This window comes from Stegodyphus dumicola, chromosome 9 (genome assembly GCF_044657685.1).
Source record: "Stegodyphus dumicola isolate Sdum_Otavi_A_Nest chromosome 9, ASM4465768v1".
Classification (NCBI taxonomy): Eukaryota; Metazoa; Arthropoda; class Arachnida; order Araneae; family Eresidae; genus Stegodyphus; species Stegodyphus dumicola.
Genome location: NC_140776.1, coordinates 23,198,024 through 23,211,973, shown reverse-complemented (window position 1 = coordinate 23,211,973; position 13,950 = coordinate 23,198,024). Strand labels below are relative to the sequence as shown.

The window sequence follows — 13,950 nt, the reverse complement described above, 5'->3', positions numbered from 1 at the left end:
ACTAAACTCCTGTAGACCTATAGTTATGCCTCCTTCCTATAGTTTTTCAGCCCGGAGATTTCGTTTTACATAAGCATAGCGAATCTTATTTCCTTTCCTTACTACTTTCTACATATCTCAGGTTTATATTATTGATATCTCTATCAAAATTGCACCAAATTCAAGTTACCTTAACAGTCTGAAATAAATTATTTCACTTCTTCACACTTAACTGTAATGTTAACAATTCATAAATTTAGTAAATTGGCAATAAAAAATAATGCCACATGTTAGGCAAAAAAAATTTGAATCACAGTTTCATTTTATTTAATAATTATTAAATATTTCACTGATTATGTTCTTAAAATATTACTTTTTAATTCACTTTTTATTACACACGATAATATATATTTGGAATTCCCAAACTTGTTATCATGTACGTTTCGTGCCAAATACTTTTCATTATTTTCTATCCAGCGTTTTAAATTATTTTATTATTATTTTTGGGTGCGTACGGGTTCGTTATGAAATGAATTTTAATGCCTAGCCGAAAGTGTTCTTAAGTAATTGTTGGAATAAAATTTTCTTTCTACCAGCAATTACCTCTTAAGTAATTTCTGGTAGAAAGAAAATTTAGATTTGAGAGACCCTCAAACCCACCCCTGTTTTCCTAACGGGGCATTCTTCATTAAAACTAAGGTTCAGCTTAATAGTTAGCAAGGCCCGCTGATACCTAATGCACCTTGCTTAAATTTTTGCCTGTTAAAAGCATAAAAGTGTTAGAATAAAATTAAATATTGCCCGTTCACCTTCAGTCAAATCTATCGCATCTTTTCCTTTGAATCCATTTCAGCAATCTCTTTTAACAATATTACCGGATTAAGAATGGTATGTAATTTTTGGACTCATTCTAGAGACATATACACTCTGTCCGAATTTTTTTTAAATCAACAGTCTTGCTAATTTCATTTCTTAGCAAATCTCATATATACTTCATCTTCAGATTATCGCAACCTAAAAATCGGATCTTTCAAGTTTAATAAGCTAATAGAAATTAAAATACTGTTAAACAAATTATTTTGTATTATTTTAATTGCGCATTAATGAGTAATTGTATTTAATACAGCTGTGACTCTAGGAGAAGAGTGTACGCTGTATCAGCTGCATCGTTGCCTGGAGTCACTGCAGTCTCTGTCACAAGGAGGCGATCTAGCATTAACCACCACGTTAGAAGAACTACAGGCTGTCTGTAGGTAAGGTGCTATTAACAAACATAGCATGCTTTCAGATTTATTTTTAAGATAAAAATGATTAAGTTCCTCAGTAGCATAATAATGTCCATACCAGAACTTCAGTCTATTTGTATTTAATTCAAACAATCAACTAGACAATCCAGTTACTGTCCTGAATATATCTTTATTGTTTCTGACCCACATAAAGTGCAAAACTGTTACTAGCACGGAAGGTCTTCCAAACTTAAACTTCAGATTTTCAGGAAAAAAAAGGGGGAAAATTATGTATGAGTTTTGTCACTTAAGAATATATGACAATGAAAATTTTGACTGCTAACATTCTAAAGATAGGCATTATCATTCTAAAGATAGTTACATAACTTCAAAAAACAAAGAGATTTGGCCGTACAGCTTTTGCAAGTTAGCTATTTTCCAAATTTTCCAAATGATAAATCTAATAGAGACATGCAATTGAGGCAGTGGACAACCACCCTGAACCAGACCATGATGATATGGCGTAATGTTGCAGGAAGAGAGGTGCCATCTCCAATGATGTGTCCGAGCCTTAAATGAAACGGATTTTCCTCAACATGTCACATTTGCCCATTGGTTCCTGCAACAGAGCACACTGCATCCACCGTTTGTAGCATCTGTCCTATTTACAAATCAGACTACGTTCGCATGTGATGGCATATTTTATGTACAACACTCATGTGGGGACCACATTAAATCCGCATGCTATATGTTCGACATGCCGCCAATAAAGGTTCTTAGTAAATGTGTAGATAGGCATCATCCACGATCACTTCCTTCGCCAGTTTCTTTTACCAAACCGTCTAGAACAGTAGTTTTCAACTTTTTTTGCTCCATTTTCCCCTTTCGGGGTTACTGAAAGATCATTTCCTATCCTCTCCGAATCATAATATATACATAAGAAGAGAGTTTAATTTCAGTACCACTAATAGCACTCAAACATCTCCAAAAAAGTATTACTTAGTACTATACACGTTAATCTAATTAGAAACAAAAGTGTTTGCAATGATGTTAATTTTTCAAGAAGTTCGACTTTTAATAAATCTCCTTATAAAAAATCGAACTCCCAAATTTAAAATTGGCCACAAGTTAAAAAAGCAGGCATAAAATACAATTTTTAAATTACTTGTTTACTGCAATATGATCATTTTACCTTGAACCGAGAGACTGAAATGTAGGATGGCTATTACTAGCAGTTTAGTGTTCATGAGTAATTAATATTTGATAAAATATAACCTCTAAATGTAGTTAATCTCTTGTAAAATGCGTACATACCTTCTCAGTTTTTGGTTTTAGAAAAAACTAATCTGGCATCTCGCTATTATTAACAAAGGGCTAATTTCATTCAAAGACGTACTATTGCTCGTTTATGTGAAGAATTTAATCTTTTTACTTGCTATCTTTTTATTAGTGCCTCTGCTTTTATCCAAAGTTGGTTTAAATTGAAGTTCTAATGTTTAAACTCAGTCGCCATATTGTCTTCAAAACGCCGGAGCCGTCCCCTGCTAATGTTAAACACTACCACACCATTGAACCAAGATTATTTAGCCAAGAACTCGTCAAAATATAGTTTTGTATCAGTTTCCTTCTTCAGTTTGCCTTTTTCTACTCTTGTTTTAAGTTCATCGTTATGGTAATCCTGCCCAGGCATGTTCAAACCAAAGAATTTCGGCAACCTGCCCTTGCAAGTGCATTTCTGTTTAGTATGTTCACGCCATTTTGAAACCTGTATTAACTACTGATAGCATAACTGGCTTAGTTCAAATTTTTTCTCGTCTACTTCAATCCAATCAAGGTTAAATTTTTTTCATCCTACTCATATTAACCTTTACAGATTCCAATTCCTGATTCCACATCAGGCCCAGTACAAGTATTTCCCAATCATGTTCGGTGTGTCTTCTCCCGTATATTTCCACCCTCTGAGATAAAAACTTCCTTTTGACATTACCAGGCTGTATTTGGAAATAAAATATTTTAAAACAGTGTAACTGTCCGCTAGTTAAAACACCGTCAGCATAGAAAATTTATTCTAGGGGTAAGAAACCCCTAGAAGTTGCTAAACGTACATTGCCGATGTGTTTTACACCTTCTCGACACTTACAGTTATGCCGTTACAGTTAAGAAAAACTTAAGGTCACATTCCTGTTAAGTTTCGGCATGATTCATTTTCAATATGGTGTGCAAAAATTAAAGGTAAGCCGGAGAAATTAGCATAAAAGCGGAACAAGCCAGCAGAACGGGCTGAAAGACCAATCAGGAGACAGACTTGGAATCGATACAGTACGCCATGCGCTTATATGACACGTTCAGCAATTCGGTGAAAGCAATATTACAATTGACAGCGATTTTAACGATATCGAGTTACTACTACCTTGTGATATGGCAACAGGCAACTCAGGAAACATCATCTGGATGACTTTATCATCTGACATCCAGGGTCGCATCATTGGAAAGTTGTAAGTAGATCGAAGTGTGACAAGGAGTTCGGAGCGGAGGAGTTTGGGATCGCCCATAGCATCGTTTCACAAGCGTGAAAAGCATCTCTAACAGCAGAAGCAGCAGTTAAAGCGTTCATCAATGGACATTAATGAGCGATAACGACAGTGGGCGAACGATATACAGTCCTATTAGAGAAAAGAGACAGGCAGCAGATAGCGGGAGATACCGCAAGGCGCATGAAACAGACTACTGATCATGCGATATCATGGCCAGGAGGGTGCACAAACGGGGTGTATATGCACGACAACCAGTACCGTGTGTGCCGTTAACACCTGTTCAATGGAGAATTCGATTTCCTGTGGTGCAGTGAATGCAAGACCTGGATACAACAGGAGTAAGGTCGAATGCTATTTACGGATGATATCTGATTTAGTCTGATGATCGGTTCTAGACCGAAACACATCTGGCAAGAAAAGGAACACGCAATCACCCATCCAGAAACTTCGAAAGAGGCTGTTTTGGAGGTTCAGTCACTGGTGTTGTCTGTGAAGTTTTTCGCGATGCACTATTTTTTACCACGTTCTAGAAGTGCCATGTTTTCTCCTTCCCTTCTTTACTTCCACGATGTACGCCAACGTTTTCTCCTTACGTTCTTTTCTCTGCATCGTTTTTGCCCGTATTTCTTCAACCTGTGACCATGAACTGCTTAATCAAGGATTTAAATAATCAGCGGCTGCCCAGACTGGATAGTGGTTAGTGACTTTGACTAGGGTACCAAAGATCCCGGGTTCCAATCCCTAAGATGGCATCGATAATTGTAAATGTGCAGTGTCTTTGCGACATGAGGGCACTCCAAATATATGGCTGCCAAAAGTTCTCTCGTGTAATTTGATGGTAGAGGAGAGGGGTGGAACCCAGGAACCACTCTCCGGGATGCTTTCTCTCAAAATTGGGATGGAAGTAAAAGTCCAACCTCCTTGAGGTTCTGGCAACCATTCTTCCATGAAATATAGGCTCGAAAACAAACAATAATCAACTTCTAAATTGCACTCAGTTAAGCTTAAAAACTTTTATCTCTTTTACAGTCTGTCTTACTTAGATTGACAATACAATTTTATATGGCATACCGGCTGGAAAAGAACTGAAACAGCTAGTGATAATATAATAAGACTGTTGAACTGATAAATGGGAATGCATCAAACAGCACTTTTTAGAATTATATAACAAAATACTTCTCTTTTCACAGTACTCTGAAAGAAAGCGTATGGTGTGTGGACGAACATATGAAACACTGCTTTACACCAACTCAAAGGAAAGTATTCAATCATGTTGTAGCAGGTGCCAGACAGTTCTTGCTGGAGCTCTGTGTGCCAGGACCCATACAGGACGGTAATTTAGCTTTTTCACTTGAACACTTTCCATTCAATATTTTTGTCAATAAAACATTCAAAGTTCTACTACTTACTGTTTTCATTTAATAATTCATTTAATAATTAATTCATTTAATAATTATTTCTCTAACATGACATTTTTTTTTTTATTTTTTCATTTCAACAACGTTTCTAAACGCTATTTTCAACTATGTTCTGTTCTAAAGCTAAATACCACTATTATTATGAGTCTGAAAATGAAATGGTCGAATCTATAGATCTTGAAAAAGCAAAAAGAAAAGGAAGCATCAAATCCATTTCATTAGAAAAAAAACACCAGCAGAAACAATACCTTGCTATGGTTGAAAAGGTTATTTTTGCCATTTCTGGACTATTGCATGTATCTGGGAATTCAGGAAGTCCTTCAGTTTTTTACTTATTCATAAGTCATTAGTGAAACATTTCACCAACAGAACACATTATGACTGGAAATTTGGTCTGTTGTAGAAGGTAGATGACACACTGCTGTTCATCTTCCATGATGTATATGGATACGTTTTCACTATGATAAGGGATCAGGCGTTATCTTGAACCTGATAATGACAGTTAGATGTATTTTACTAAAAATGACCGTACATCGAAGAATATTTTCTTCTCTATTCCTGAAAGTTAGTGCTGATTTCTTACATTAGAGCACCTTTCACTTGTATTCTTCGACGTGAATTCGAAGCAGTTGTACACTATATATTCATGCTGGAACAGTGGAAACAATTCTCGTGCTATCATGTGTAACAGATTATTGTAAAATAATTATTATTGTATAAAAAATTCTCATTCACCTTTGAAAAAGACATCTTTTGTAAAAGACGATTACAGTTACACATGTAAAAAAAATACATGAACATTACAAAAATATCTCCAAATCTGAACTAGGATAAGTGTACTCTAAGGTTAGTGGAGAAGTGTACCATCTATTTCATTGTGAGTGACAAATTATTTCGAAAATTTCCTTACTCTCTGAAACCAAAGTAAAAGAATTTAATAATTATTTTCAACTAAAAGAACATTTTATCCATACTTTTCTTTTTCATGAAAAAATAATTTTGCATTTTAAGATAATATTCATGGATTTTTTTAAATTTCATTTGCTTATGATAATTTTCGCTTTTTTTATATTTATACGCCAAATGATGTGGCGCCATCTGAAGAATGGATACGACCTAGAAATCCGTTGACACTGCGCAAAACGTAAATGTCTGTGATCACATATATCCCTGGATACGCGAGTTTAATTCACGTAACGAGCACTGCACATTACATTTATATATTTAATATTTATGTAGTATAAATAGTCTTCTGACTTCACTTACCGTTTGCCCTTTCTTCCCCCCCCCGCAAAATAAAATTTTGGATTGCGGATTTTAATGGTATCAGTTATCTATCATTTTAGGCTTTCTTTCGAGACTGCGTTATTGAAAAGAAACTTTAGATACTTGAAGAATAAGTGTGTTCGTTCAAAACATGTTATTTACATGCAGTTTTAGGTGGCACATGCACAATATCCGATAAGATACATCAAGTAGCATAACAGGATTCCAGCTTATTTAGTTAGGGCTTTCAGAGCAGGTATTTGCAAACAAAAACACTGTTTTGACACTTGAGATAAGTTACTGCTAAAATGCACTATATCTGATATTTTAAACTTCCAAATTGTTAAACTTCCAAATAATCATAATTAATAGCATCAATTCTTAACCTGCATTTTTACGGCAATTGCTTGAAATACAAAACTGCACTTAATGCTGTGATAAATTTTGACTTACCATCATTAAAAATTATAATTTTTTAAATGTTTAAAGCATTATTTGTATTTGGTTGTACTTTGCTATTAGAACCTCTGGAACTCGAATCGTTGCAACCTAAACAAACACATAAACACAATAATTTTATTAAACTAAAAATCTTCTTAAAAATACCAATCTCAAAATTACCTGGAATTCTTAATCACCGTGTGCAGATGATCCACGCACGGTCTTCAAAAAGTTTCTTATGACTAGTACTTGACGTAAATGAGAAAACTTGTAACATTTTCAAAAAAAATCTTTCTCAAGAAATGTATCTAGTATTATTTACGACTAGGAAAAACTGATACCTGGGATCGAACATTAATAATGTTTTACGCATGAAGAGGTAATAGCGCACAGCCTAATTGAAATTATTTCTAGCATTTTAAGGGTGTTTGGGAATGTATGTGACTACATAAAACTGCAACTAGAAAAAGACGAGAGTTGTTAAAACTATTCTTTTTGAAACCAAGACTGAAGCGCTTCAGCAGTGGCCGCATCATTAAGAGAGCCAAATTTTGGTACTTCTACCTGGATTCGAATCAGACGAAAGGGTTGGCTGCATAACGGCTGTGGTTTCCCTTAAAACGGTTTTCACGAAGGCATCCAAGCAGAAAGCCGTCGTTGTGCTGTTGTTCGCCCCCTTCGTTTAGGCCCCTAAACCAAGTCCAAAAGATCATTACGCATCAGCAAGTCGTTAACAAACTCCCCCTTATTCAACAGTTGCCCCATAGAGGGACGCAGTGGCTGAGAAGTGACAAAAGGCATAAGTCTTCTCATTTCCACTGAAGATTAAACTCTTAATGTGTCCAATTCTAAGCCAAGATAAAACCGCTTGAGCAGATGTGGAGTACTTTGCTATATTCAAGTAACCTAACCATATTCAAATAACCTACTTTTCCAGTGTGTACGTTGCCATATTCAAATAGCCTAATCATCCTTAATGCAATGACTCGAGAAGATCCAGCAGAACAGAGTTTGAATGAAAAATACCATGAACTGCTTTAGTGAAGTACTAGAATGTGTAAACGAACTGTTAGGAAATATGGATGAATAAATCGAGTTCATAGTCAATGGACTCATAGCTTTGCACAGAGACCGCCATATTGTCAGAAAGAATATCTACATGATTATCCAAAAAATGGTCTGTAACAGATATTTGCAGAAGAAACGCTGATCCTCTTATGCTGATTTTATTATCGTTTTAATTATATCCACAGATACAGTTGAAGGTTAAATGTATCCTCAACTTTTGCTGAGTGTTAGTAAATGTATCAGAACAAAAGTTTTATTTTATTTAAATTTTAAAATTCTTGCATAGGCTATTAGTAGTATGTTAACTTTTATCATACGATAGCTAATAAAAATGTGATAAATTTAAAGTAATATAGTTTCAGTTACTCCCAGTAATAAAAAATGTTCAAATTAAAATGTTTTTTATGTGTTTTTCCACACAGCGTACCTGAAGCATTCACCATGCTATAAAAATGTGTCATTATCCGAAGAAAAATGCGCGCCGAAATATCGCCATCTTATACGATTGTCTGAAAATGTAGACGAACAAGGAAATGTAGACGATGGTCTTAGGGAATCTTGTTGGTAAGCACTTCATAGAATTTTGTAACATGTATCAAACATTTCCTTAAACAGGCTTTTTTTTTTTTTTCGCTTTTATTTCTTATTGCCTTTTCTATAGCACGTACTTATCTTTTAGTACCTTTCTATTTTATTTTATTATTCCCTACAACATCATAAAATGAGAAAAAAGGCCTATAAACTATTTACAAATATTTTATAATACAAAATTAGATGAGATGGGTAGAAATGCAAGCAAAGCAGCTATTTGCTTTTCAGATATTATCCAATACTCTTGTAACCGGAACGTATTATTGCGTCTGCGATGTCAGACCATGTCGTCTCACACATCGTAACAGCTTGAAAACAGTGACTTGTGGAGGACCGCACACGCGGTTTTCTCATCTCTGTGTGGTCTGCCGTACTCTTTTGATAACCTTCCACACAGAAGTACCTTTCATGAAACGCATGATTTTTGAAGCCAACAGTTCAGAAACATTTTTTTGAGAATCCAGATATTTTCAACAAACTGTGTGTCAAACTCGTCAAGAAATACATCCCTCTTTTTACTGAAGATCAAGGAAGCTTCTCAGAGTTAAATCAGAAAGATGCCGTAGAGTACAAAAAACAGAGTTACATATGAGCAAAACAGAATATTATTATCAAATTAGTCAGACAAACTATACCTTCTCTGCCATTTTATTAAGCCTTAGCTCCGTGTTCTGTTTTTAGAATTACTGACCTTTCTACAAATGAAAATGGCAGGCCCAGCCACCCGCTGTTTATTAAGTAGGACTCTGAACCGCAAGACTTTAAAATGAATACCATCCAGTGATTGTTATCGTTATATATGTTACAACAGTTCAGAAGATTAGAGAAATGAATGATAATTTGGGGCTCTTTACAAAAAATTTAGCTTCGAAGTTTTAATGTGTCTTTAATGTTTCTGGAAGCGATAGGATGAAAAACTTCTTTCATCCTGCTAATGCACAGCCATGACGAACCCAAGCCAGGTATCATGCCATGAGAAGCAACTAGCAATATACTTTTACTAAATTACTAAGCGGAATACATTCAGTTTTATGTAATTTTATCAAAATAATTACATAATTATATCGAAATAATTATAGGCCTGTGAATGCGTGTATAGAGTCAAACCTTCTTTACATTTCGCTTTAGAGGGCACTCGCTACTAAAGGACAGTTCCTGAATCCCCTAAATATGTTTATATCTCTGATTGCAGACAGAAATATGTAAACAGGAAAAGATTCGCAGAGACAGGCCACTTTTCGACAGGAAGACTAAGCTAATAAAATAAAAATTTCCAAGTATCTGATATAAGAGATAATAAAAAGAATGGGATGTAATATTGAATTTTCAAAAGTATTCCAAGGTAAGTTTCTGATCCATTCACCAGATTCTGTGAAACATGTGGTATGGTATGTAAAAAGAAAGTCTCTAAATGATGAATTATTTTGAATTCTTTTACGAATTTTTGCAAACATTTATTTCTGATCTTGTGATGTCAGTCTAATCATCCCGTGCCTCTAAACACGGAAAGGGTATTTCTTTGCTTTCTTTGAATTTTTAACATTACTATGAGTAATTTTTAAAGATATTGAAATGATTAAAAAATTAAAATTCAGAGAAACAGCAGAAATGTTTGCTTTAGTAGATTTTAATATTCATTTGCCACATGGCAGACTTCTCGTTACAGGTTTTTTAAATTACAGAGCTATATTTGCGACAGCAGATGCATTGCTAGTACCCGCAAGGTGCTGGAGATACTGAATCTTTTCATCACACGTGATAATTTCAAGCATATCAAAGAAAGACATTCTCTTTGAAACTTCCACGATGTTGGTCAAGATCTAGAATTTTCCGCACCGTATATTGCAGAGCTCTTTAGTCACTTGGCCTGCCCGCCCTTAACACACACATCTCGCAACATTTTAAGGCATTCTCACTGTTTAGCAATCATGTTAACAAGGTGTTTAACAATCTTCATGCAGTAGATTTTTATAGCTCGGGCATTATTTTTCAATGAGTTTAAGTAAGCAGTATCTAAAGGAGCAAAAAGAGTAACATATTCTTTTGATTTTCTTCGTAGTATGATTCTACATCTATTTCTCTTAAATTGGTAGCTCATTTTGTGTAACTTTTGTGGATTCCCACTGAGTATTTTTCATAGACGGTATGTGTAACTCATAATTATGCCATAATTTAAGCATGCATTTATTTATGTATTTGTAAATGCTGTAAATGACTGAACAGTCCACATTCAAGTGAACTTGGGGGTTGTTTCTATTTTGCGAAGTTTCTCGAAACGCAGTACTATAGCAGCTCAATGCTTCACTAGGTGCTTTTAAATCATGAGAGTTTCAACATATATAACTGTAAATTGAGAGATGATAAAATTTAGAGAGAGAATAATTTTAAATTGTATGAATATTTATCCATTAAAGTCATCAAATGAGTAATAACTTATATTTAAAAATGACTTTATTTTCATCATTTCCTAATATTATAATTTTAACACGGATTTGATGTACTGAATATCAATATTTTGTTTAAAAATGGTTCCAATACTCAGAACTACAGACTGGAACGGAACGTAATTAAATGTTTACACTTATGAAGATATAACTAAATCGCATTAGAAAGCATCAGAAGTATCATTACCGCGTTTGAAAGATTACTCATTATTTATTTGTTAAAGTAAGCGATAAAATATTACGGCATGCCATAGTGACATCTTCACTTGTGGTCGGGTATGCTGAACAGAGTTACAGTATTGCACATGGAATATATCTACAGTTATTAGAAAGATAATTCAAGAGCTTCTGCGTTAATGATAAGGCTAACAATTCCCTAACAGCTCAATGCTTCACTAGGTGCTTTTAAATCATGCGAGTATGGTAAATTCCCAATCGACTGTTTGATTCTGAATGGTATAATGAAAGATTTCTAACGAAACATTCTGAAGAAAAATTCTTGAAAGACAGAATGCAGCTTGCGGAACTAACTCTAGAAAACTTATCATACATTTTCATATACCATACTCATGTTAATGTGGATGTGGTTATACTTTGTCCGACGATGACCGACAAGACTAGCATCTTTACTAGTACTAGTGTGTAGAACATTGTAAACGAAAGCTTACTATGCATTTGGAAATTCTGTCAATAAATTAACAACCATAGCAGATTTCATGACTTATATTCGTTGATGGAGCGAATTGCATCGAATTTATAAACGAATCGATAACTTGCAGAAATGTTATCAGTGAACAAATTATATACCTCGCGTTACTCAGTAACGTGTTCAACACAGCAATGTGTTCACACATTGCTTTCATCAACGAACATCGCGATGCGTCGATGTCTAGTTCACTGGTTCTCTTAGTTTAGTGTCTATCTTTTCGTTATTTTCTTTATCACAGTACCATTTGGCTTAATCTTCAAAAAACATTAAGAATTAAATGCATTTTTATATGACAATAATTTTTTTAAGCACAACTTGTTTAATGTATTATTTTATAGTCTACAGCTCTGTTTCTTCTAAAACATCGCATATTTTTTACGTTGCATAGTGTCAACCTTTAACACTATTCTTTGTTTCTTTTCAGTGCTTTCAATGAGTTTGTTCTTTGTAAATATGTACACGTTACTCAAGACTGTGGGCAAGAATCTGCAGATTTTCTACAGCAACATCTAGATCGAATATCCAGTCCTCTCCTTCACGAGCATTGTGCTCATTATATGTATGCCACAGACTCGTGCACCTCTTTTGCCTGTATTCACGCATCTCCTTCTATTTATTTTGCACTTATTTTGGAACTATTAATTCAATATATCAAAATAATCCTAAGGTGAAAAAAAGACCTAATTTTGCTTATATTCTACAGAATCAATCCAAAACAGCTCATACAGAGACAGCAGCACTGAACAATGAAAAACGTTCTCACGAAAAAGATAATCATAAGTAATTATCACTGAAATGTAAATAAAATATATTATAAAATGTGAAAATACTATTAATCCAAGATTATCTTTCAAATGAGTAATCTTTTAAAACTCACAGCTGGAGTATTAAATTTTATTTAAACCAGAAATCAGTTTTTTTAAAAGCAAATAAAAAAATTTTTTGTTTGGTATACATGCAGTCATAACTCTCTTGCATAGTTAGTTGGCAATCCAAAATGCCTCATTTATTTTTTCCCCTTATTTAGGTAACAAAAGCATGTCACTTACTGACTACAAAATTACCTTTCATTAGCATTTAAAAACGCAAAAGAGGAAGATAATTAATTCCTTTTAAGAAAGTAATCAACTTGTATGCAAAATGAGCCAATTTTTTCCCCTCCACCCATTCCCTACCGATTCGTACAATTTATTTTGTGTTTCTCCGATTTTTTTTTTAGTGCTGTTTTTGGTAAAATCTACAGTTGGGTGCCCTTTGTTTTTGGCGATTCTTTCTTGACGCCAAGATCGGCGCCAGAAAGGCACAATTTCAAGATGGCCGCTACACAAAACCAAAATAAAAAGTCAAATAATTGACCAAACTCTGTGTCCATGTACACATCGATCTGTTTTCACTTAAAAAAACATCCCAGAATTGCACAAACTAGGCATTGCGCACTGCCTTAAATTTGTCCAGGTACACATCAATCTATTTTCACTTTTAAAAAAATCAGGAAGCTAAACCAAAGTTAAAACTATCATGGTAACCAGAAATGAAGTTTCAACGCCAAAATTTAAAAAACAAATTATCGCTAATCGAAAGGGCACCCAATTCTACACTACAGCCCTGTTTTTTTTTTTTTTTTTTTTTTTTTTTTTGGTTGTTGTTGTTGTTGTTGTTGTTGTTTGTTTTGTTTTGTTTTGTTTTGTTTTTTAATATTTAAAGCATTTTTTTCCCTTTAGGTGTTTGGGATCTTTACAGCTTATATATTTAATGTTTGAAACAATTACTAAGCATAATTTTACAGATCTCCTAACTTTTAGAACTGGATTCTTAATTATAACGAAAATAACGCAACGACGAACAAATGTTAAAAGATACTGTAGCAACAAGAAAAGCATACGTTCCTTAAAAAATTCTCTTAAGCTAGTTACATTTATGTAACTGACATGAAGCTGAGAGGTATGGCGTATTAGATTTCTTTGAGACACTATTATTTGTCACATGCAGCTTGCTAATTCGCTTTGCTGATAAGGATAAGGCAAAGGATTCGAAAGCTTTCTGCTGAAAGGGAGAAATGTTTTCATGGAGCTTTTCCTTGAGAAAATTGGTTAATATTTAGTTTAAACATTGGAAGATACGCTAAAACATCCATGCAGCCAGTTCATTCGCTGAGATCCGAACCTTGGTCTAAATAGGTGTATTTAAAACGGTTTCATTATATGTATATATATCAATTGAATCTAAATCCTCCTTTTATTCCTTTCTAAATTAGATATACTCGTTGGTGATACA

General features: G+C 34.2%; 1 protein-coding gene across 1 annotated transcript in view; it reads left to right on the top strand.

Moving 5' to 3' along the window:
• LOC118195599 (uncharacterized) overlaps window positions 1-12,628 on the top strand; it is a 58,328-nt gene extending 45,700 nt beyond the window's left edge. The window contains exons 2-5 of the mRNA XM_035366939.2: window positions 1,106-1,232; window positions 4,930-5,072; window positions 8,355-8,496; window positions 12,101-12,628. Coding sequence (XP_035222830.1) covers window positions 1,106-1,232; window positions 4,930-5,072; window positions 8,355-8,496; window positions 12,101-12,347 — 659 coding nt within the window. The 3' untranslated portion in view covers window positions 12,348-12,628. The remainder of the gene's footprint in view (window positions 1-1,105; window positions 1,233-4,929; window positions 5,073-8,354; window positions 8,497-12,100) is intronic.
• The last annotated feature ends 1,322 nt before the right edge of the window (window positions 12,629-13,950 follow it).